The sequence below is a fragment of the Cebus imitator genome, unplaced genomic scaffold, assembly GCF_001604975.1.
Source record: "Cebus imitator isolate Cc_AM_T3 unplaced genomic scaffold, Cebus_imitator-1.0 Scaffold53, whole genome shotgun sequence".
Taxonomy (NCBI): domain Eukaryota; kingdom Metazoa; phylum Chordata; class Mammalia; order Primates; family Cebidae; genus Cebus; species Cebus imitator.
In genome coordinates, this window is record NW_016107368.1 from 1851662 (window position 1) to 1859541 (window position 7880).

The 7880-nt window shown below is 41.0% G+C and overlaps 1 protein-coding gene and 1 pseudogene across 2 annotated transcripts in view; one reads left to right on the plus strand and one right to left on the minus strand.

The window, feature by feature from the left end:
- LOC119471232 overlaps positions 1-1774 on the plus strand; it is a 9606-nt pseudogene extending 7832 nt beyond the window's left edge. The window contains exon 4 of the transcript XR_005200264.1: positions 908-1774. The product of XR_005200264.1 is annotated as a ferritin-4, chloroplastic-like (transcript). The remainder of the gene's footprint in view (positions 1-907) is intronic.
- A 3320-nt stretch (positions 1775-5094) lies between these two features.
- The window catches only part of SLC35G2 (solute carrier family 35 member G2), a 26471-nt gene continuing 23685 nt past the window's right edge, over positions 5095-7880 (minus strand). Inside the window, exon 2 of the mRNA XM_017528266.1 lies at positions 5095-6542. Within this exon, the coding sequence (XP_017383755.1) occupies positions 5286-6524 (1239 nt within the window). The 5' untranslated portion in view covers positions 6525-6542 and the 3' untranslated portion in view covers positions 5095-5285. The remainder of the gene's footprint in view (positions 6543-7880) is intronic.

Here is a 7880-nt window from a genome sequence, read left to right on the forward strand (position 1 = left end):
AGACAAGAGTCTCTCTCTGTCACCAGGCTGGAGTGCAGTGATCTCAGCTCACTGCAACCTTTGCCTCCCGGGTTCAAGTGATTCTCCTGCCTCAGCCTCCTGAGTAGCTGGGACTGCAGGCACACACCACCACGCCCGGCTAATTTTTGTGATGGTCTCTATCTCCTGACCTCGTGATCCAGCCACCTCGGTGTCCCAAAGCCCTGGAATTACAGGCGTGAGCCACCTCGCCCGGCCAAAAAATTTTTTTAAATTAGCTGGCCTTAGTGGCATGGGCTTGTAGTCCCAACCACTCTGGAGGCTGAGGGGGGAGGATGGCTTGAGCCCAGGAATTTGAGGCAGCAAGATGCTATGATCACACCACTGCACTCCATCCTGGGTGACAGAGTGAGACCCTATCTCCAAACGAAAACAAAACTTATCTATGGACTACAGGTGGAGCTTCAGATATGGGCAGCTAATCTGTCTATGATTGAAAAAATGCAGGTGGCTTACTTTATTAATCCCAAATAAAAGAATTTGGGAACACAAGGGAAAAATGAGCCTCCATGTGAAGACCTTTCCCAAAAACCTGATAGTTTATAGTTAGAAATTGTTATAGAGAGGCTGGGCGCAGTGACTCAGGCCAGTAATCCCAGCACTTTGGGAGGGCAAGCAGGTGGATCACGAGGTCAGGAGTTCAAAACCAGCCTGACCAACATGGTGAAACCCTGTCTCACTAAAAAATACGAAAATTAGCCAGGCATGGTGGCAGGCACCTGTAACCCCAGCTACTAGGGAGGCTGAGGCAGAGAATGGCTTGAACCCGGCAGGTGAAGGTGCAGTGCACTTGCACTCTAGCCTGGGCAACACTGCACTAGCACTCCAGTCTGAGCAACAGATTGAGACTGCCTCAAAAAAAAAACAGAGAGACGCCGCCGCTTCCTGCTTCAATAGTGCTTGGACAGAACCCGGCGCTCATCCCCCACCCCGGCCGGCCGCCCATAGCCAGCCCTCCCTCACCTCCTCACCGCGCCCTCAGACCGCCCCAAGGCCCCAGTCACCGCTCCAGCGCCGCACAGCCGCCGCCACGACGACCGCGTCCGTCTGGCAGGTGCAGCAGAACTACCACCAGGGCTCAGAAGCCGCCATCAACCGCCAGATCAACCTGGAGCTCTATGCCTCTTACGTCTGCCTGTCATATCTTACTACTTTTGATGATGTAGCTTTGAAGAACTTTGCCAAATCTTTCTTCAGCAATCTCATGGGGAGAGTGAACACGCTGAGAAAGTGATGAAGCTGCAGAACCAACGAAGTGGCCAAATCTTCAAGATATCAAGAAACCAGACCACGATGACTGGGAGAGCGGGCTGAATGCAATGGAGTGTGCATTACGTTTGGAAAAAAAATGTCAATCAGTCACTACTGGAACTGCACAAACTGGCCACTGACAAAAATGGCCTCCATTTGTGTGACTTCATTGAGACACATTACCTGAATGAGCAGGTGAAATCCATCAAAGAATTGGGTGACCACGTGACCAACTTTCAAACGATGGGAGCACCCGCATCTGGCTTGGCAGAGTATCTCTTTGACAAGCACATCCTGGGAGGCAATGATAATGAAAGCTAAGTCTTAGGCTAATTTCCCCATAGTCATAGGGTGACTTTCCTGGTCACCAAGGCAATGCATGCATGTTGGGGTTTCCTTTACCTTTTCTGTAAGTTGTATCAAAACATCCACTTAAGTTCTTTGATTTGTACCATTCCTTCAAATAAAGAAATTTGGCACCCAGGGGAAAAAAAATGTTACAAAACAGAGAATAGTTTAGCATTACTGTCAGGAAGGAATGATTATGACCTCCTCAAAAAAGTCCTATCTACCAATCAGCAAGACATAACTGATCACAGGCTCAACGCTGAAGTATAGAAATTAGTGGGCCCTGGTAACCAAATGTAATTTCTTTTTATTTAGAGACACAGTCTCCTTCTGTCACCCCAGCTGGAGTGCAGTGACATGATCATTACTTGCTGCAGCCTCAAACTCCTGGCCTCAAGCCATCTTCCCACCTTGGCTTCCCTTCTAAATAGCCAGGAATACAGGCATGAGCCACCGCACCCAGCCTAAATTTAATTTCTAGATTGAGTATTGTTATATTATTTTTGATCTTTTTCAGACGGAGTTCACCCTGTTGCCCAGGCTGGAGTGCAGTGGCATGATCTCAGTTCACTGCAACCTTCGCCTCCTGGGTTCAAGTGATTCTCCTGCCTCAGCCTCCCGAATAGCTGGGATTACAAGCAGCTGCCACAGCGCCCGGCTAATTTTTTTGTATTGTTAGTAGAGACAGGGTTTCACCATATTGGCCAGGCTGGTCTCAAACTCCTGACCTCAGGTGATCTGCCCACCTTGGCCTCCCAAAGTGCTGGGATTGCAGGCATGGGATTGCCCAGCCAAGTATTGTTATATTTTTATGGGAATTAATTTAACAAAATTAATTAAGAGTCTGCTCTGTGGTAGGTACCAATCTACAGCCATCAGCAGTGTACCTTAAAAGTGCTCAGGTCGGGCATGGTGGCTCATGCCTGTAATCCCAGCACTTTGGGAGGCCAAGGTGGGCGGATCACCTGAGGTGTTTGAGACCAGCCTGGCCAACATGGTAAAAACCTGTCTCTACTAAAAATACAAAAAAATAAGCCAGGCATGGTGTCATGTGCCTGTAATCCCAGGTACTCAGGAGGCTGAGGCAGGAGAACCGCTTCAACCCAAGAGGTAGAAGTTGCAATAAGCCAAGATCAAGGCATTGCATTCCAGCCTGGGTGACAGAGTAAGACTTCGTCTCAAAAAAACAGTGCCCAAACCAGTGTCAGAGAATGAGATGTAAACAGATATTTGTTATTAGTATTGTAAATACAAAAATAGGTATGTGCAAGAACAGTAAGCCACAGGGGAAAGGAGTTGTGTGGTCAGGTTAGTCAGGCAATTAACTAGAAAAGAGCTGTCCACATAGAGGAGCCTGCATAATAAAAAGGCATTAAATGGCAGAATATTGCTAGAGCAGAAGATAGCTAGAAATATCATCAATAGCCAGGTTATGGAAGTCAAGCACCTTAGAGTTTATCCTACAGGCAATGAGAAGCCATCAAAGGTTTTTTGTTTTTCAGCGCTTTAAAGATGTCATTCTCTTGTTTTCTGGCCTCCATTGTTTCGTGAGAAACTGGTTGTAATTCTTATCATTGTTTTCTTGTATGTCTTATGTCTTTTTCTATGAATGCTTTTAAGATTTTGTTTCTTTATATTTGTTTACCAAAAATTACACTGTGATGTTTCTAGGTGTCTTTTTCTATGAATGCTTTTAAGGTTTTCTTTATATTTATCAAAAGTTACACTGTGATGTTTCATTACAGTATAATGTTGTTTTGGTTTTGTTTTTGTATTTATCCTGCTTGGGGTTCATTTTATGCCCTGGATCTGTACGTTGCTGTTTTCTCATTTTCTTTCTTTAAGAAAGAAAGACTTTTGTCCAGTATTTCTTCAAAGGTTTTTTTCTGCCCCATTCTTTGTTTCTCCTCTTCTGGGACTGCAATTACACTCATGCTAGACTTCTCCGTACTTAGTACAGGTCATTCAGGCTTTGTTCATTCTTTTTTTCCTAATCTTTTTCTGTGTTTTAGTTTGCATAATTCCTATTAAGGGCCACTATCTAATAATCCCTGAAAAATCTAAATGTTGACATTTTCCCAAAGCACAGTAGCCTGCTGATAGCTATAGATTCCTTTGGGGAAGGTTTGGAGATATATTAGGAAATCAGAAATTAGAAGATATTACTACAGAGTGGATTTAGTATTGTGTTTTCATTGACTGAAAAAGCAAAAAGGGAACACTGAGGTCACCCAGAGGTGATAACTGCAGGGAGCAGCTACCAATGCTAGATCTAGTGAAAAGGGGGAATCAAGGTGGACTATCAGATTTCAGAAACTCAGACAAATAACCTGGTTGAGTTATTGCTCAGACCCGTGAGAGGATGCCGTCTGTCTGGTCCTACTACTTCGGAGAAGGCTAGTTGAGGGTAGGGAGGATGTCAAAAGAAGCTCAAGGATGAAATCAATTGCTGCTGCTGGAGCAAAGGGCTCTTGCTTATTGCTGGGATGACAATGACAGAAACTGCAAACAAATGGAAAGGAGGAAGTCCCCTCTTCCCTTCTGCCTTCCAGTCTCCCTCTAATGCCCTTTATTGATGGAATCTAGTGAGACACCACCTGGTATAGAAAAAAATGTAGTTTGCAGGGTTTGAGCCATAGCATTACAGAGGAAAGTACAGAAGGGGGAATGTGAACCTGAGACAATAGTTTAATAACCAGTACCATATCGTTTGTTTGTGCTAAATTGGTAAGAATGGCCAAAATTAGACTTAATGCCATCATATATGCTTTTACAAACTTTTAGACCTTTTTGACAAGAATCTCAGGATACCATGTCGATTTTCTGCTATACTATGATTACTGTTGGTGCCTTTTTCAGGAGTAAGGAGTATCTTTACTGCAGCTCACACATATACTTGCCACAAATTCATAAACGAGGTCAGCCTTGGAAGAGATCCACATAACTGAGGATAAGCAGACCCTACCCCAACATTAGGTATCTGACCATCAGGCTCCAAGTGGCATGGGCTAGGAAAGGCTGGCAAGAATCCACACTTCTCCCTATTTCTATTTCCTATATATCACCTACTGTGGCCATAATAAGGGTAACTTATTCAAACTTTGGATAACCACCCACTGTCATTAAAAAAACCACTTCTTTTCCCTTGTTTCCTCTTTTCTTGCCTCAGCTCAGCCTTCCTGACCCAGCCCTATGACTTCTAGTTTTCTAATGCAAGTAGATGACAAAACAGGGTTTGGTGTTCAACGTCTCACCTTATAGTGTATTTTTCACAAATGAAGGAGTTTTGTTGAGGATTTGTAGAACATTGGTCATGGACATTTTTCTAATTTTTGAACTTCAGTTGCATCTGAAAGGGGTCATTTCTTTGAATCTTCTATTCTTTAGTGATAGCAGTTAACATTCTACTACAATTTGCCTGGAAAGACATCTATAAATATTAATAAAGATACCAAATTCATGACATATTTCATCTATTTAATATTTGTATTTGAATATATTAGACTAGAATAACTTTTCTGCATTTCTATATATATATTGTATAGCACTCTCAGTTATATAACACAAAAGACATTAATAGGTAAACATTTAAATGGCAGTATACATATTAATAACTGAACATTAATGAGATAATAATAATCAGGTATTCATTTAATGGGAGAATCTAATATTTCCTGGTAGTCCTGCCTTCTTAAATTTCTCCAGTAAAGTTTATAGCCAGCAAGGACAAAAACACTAATCATAATGACTACTCCTCCAAAAACATCATAGACACTAGGAAATATGTGCAGCACGAGAAGCTGCAAGACCATAGCTACCACAATCTCCAAATGTTGTACTGTGCTAACCAAAGCTGGATGGAATTTGTCCAAGGCATAATACACTCCTAAGAATGCTGCAGTAGAACAGACACATATAGCAATGAGATAACTCCAAGTTTCTCCATCTAATGGAATGATGGGTTCTTGAAGAACAAACATAGTAGATATTCCCCAAATTGTCCCAGTCCAACCAAAGGTAAACAGTGCAGTCCACATGCTGATCTTCTCCCTGATGGATCTATATACTATCATAGAAAGAGCAGTAGTCAGTCCAGCCATCACAGTCATGGTGTACCCAAAGGCTTCTTTCCAGGCATTTAACAAAGAATTGTCTTCATCAACAATGTTGGGGATCATGACAAGACAAACACCCAAGATGCTGCAAACAACTGTAGCCATGTCAACATAAGCCATTTTCTCATCTACAAGTAGAAAAGCCAAAATGGCACTGAAGACTGTGGTTGTGGCTCTCCACATAGTGGTCCCATTGCTGGGAGGAACTATTGAAAATGATGTATAAGCACAGGTGATAGAAATGACATTGCATACACCATAAAAGAAGAGTCGTAATCTGTATCCACTGGGTCCAAAGGGGTCCTCCTGATAGTAACACACAACTAACACAGATAAGACCTGCAAAACAGAACGGATAAAAATCAGTTCTAGAGATGGAACTTTAGAACGATCAGAAACAAGCCTAGTGATAAGAGCTACACATCCATGAGCCAAAGCAGATCCAAACAGCACTATCCACATTTTTCGGGATTGAAAAATATTTTTTTCTGCAAAGCTCTGGAACTGTCCAATCTCATTGACCACCGGGTCTTCTGTTGGTGGAGGTAGGGTATCCATGGTTCCAAAGAAAGTTCTTCCTTTTCTTTTCATTTCACTCAGCAGACCTTTCTTTGGATTTTCTCCCATAAAATTTCCATAGTCTTCATTGATTTCTTCATATCCATCATCCCCAGGCTGGGGATAATGAGAAGTATATTTCACCATCACTGTGTTAGGATGTATTTTCACCCGTTTTTTAACTGGATATTTTTTGGAGGGAGACGTATCCATTTCTTCAGATAATCAATTCTATTTAAAGAAAAAAAAAGACAAATGACAAGACATATTCATTTCACTGAAAATTTAATTTCTATTTTGATCATGTCCAACAATTCAATGATAGAAAGTAGTAACTATAACAGGAATCTGGAAAAAAAAAATAGAAAGAGATGATCTGGCAACATGCCTTATCAGATGTATTGTACCTACTGGAATTGTTTACCCTTTTTTCACTCTCATCTTAAGTCTGTCCTCATTTCTCATCACTTACTTTTTGTTTCATTCAGCTCTATTTTCTATTTTTATACCACAAACAGATTTTTCCATGTTTTCATTCCTACCTGTTTCTCTACTTATCCAACAAGCAAAACACAGAAAAATAAATAACAACTTAGGTCAAATCTTTCCTTCTCATTACGTCCATTTGTCTATGTCTTAGTTATAAATAAGTTCAAAGAATTTTGTATAATCAATTCTGTGTAATACCAGAATTCACCTTATATTATAAATTATAGTGGTTTTTAAACATTCATTCTGGACTCCCCGTAAGTTTTGAGATATAAAGATACACTGAAATTAGAACATAAATAAAATGAATTTAGTAACATTCACGCATTGTTGGTAGAAAGGTTAAATTATACAACCTCTCTCATAAGCAATTGGGCCATATATATTAAGATTTTAACTACCCTCTATTCAGCAATACCACTTCTAAGATTTTATGCTAAAGACATGATCACAAGATGCTTTTTACATTCTTTGTAAACAAAAAGGGGGGGAGAATAAGAATACATATTTATATTTGCTTACATAACAAAGAAATTATGTAAAGATACCAAGGAAACTAATAGTGGTTCAGGTGACAGAGGGAACAAGACTGGAAGAAAACCTTACTGTTATGTATTTTTTTTACATTTTTAGTTTTGAATTGTAATATTGTCAAAAAATTAAAATTAAAATGTTTATCTGCTACTTAAGAAAAAGAATATACCAAAAAATGTGGGAAAAATATGCATACAGGAAAGTTCACTGTAGCTTACTACAATGAAGGTTCATACAATGGAAAACTATGCCATCTATCTTTTAAAAATGACAACGTAGGCAAGGTGGCTCACACCTGAACTCCCAGCACTTTGGAAGGCTGAGGCAGGCAGATCACTTGAGGCCACGAGTTTGAGACCAGCCTGGCCAACATGGTGAAACGCCATCTCTGCTAAAAATAAAAAGTTTAGCCAGGCCTGGTGGTTTATGTCTGTAATCCCAGCTACTCAGGACACTGAGACACAAAAACATTTGAATCCAGGAAACAGAGGTTGCAGTGAGCCAAGATTGTACTGTACTCCAGCCTGGGTGACAGAATGAGACTCT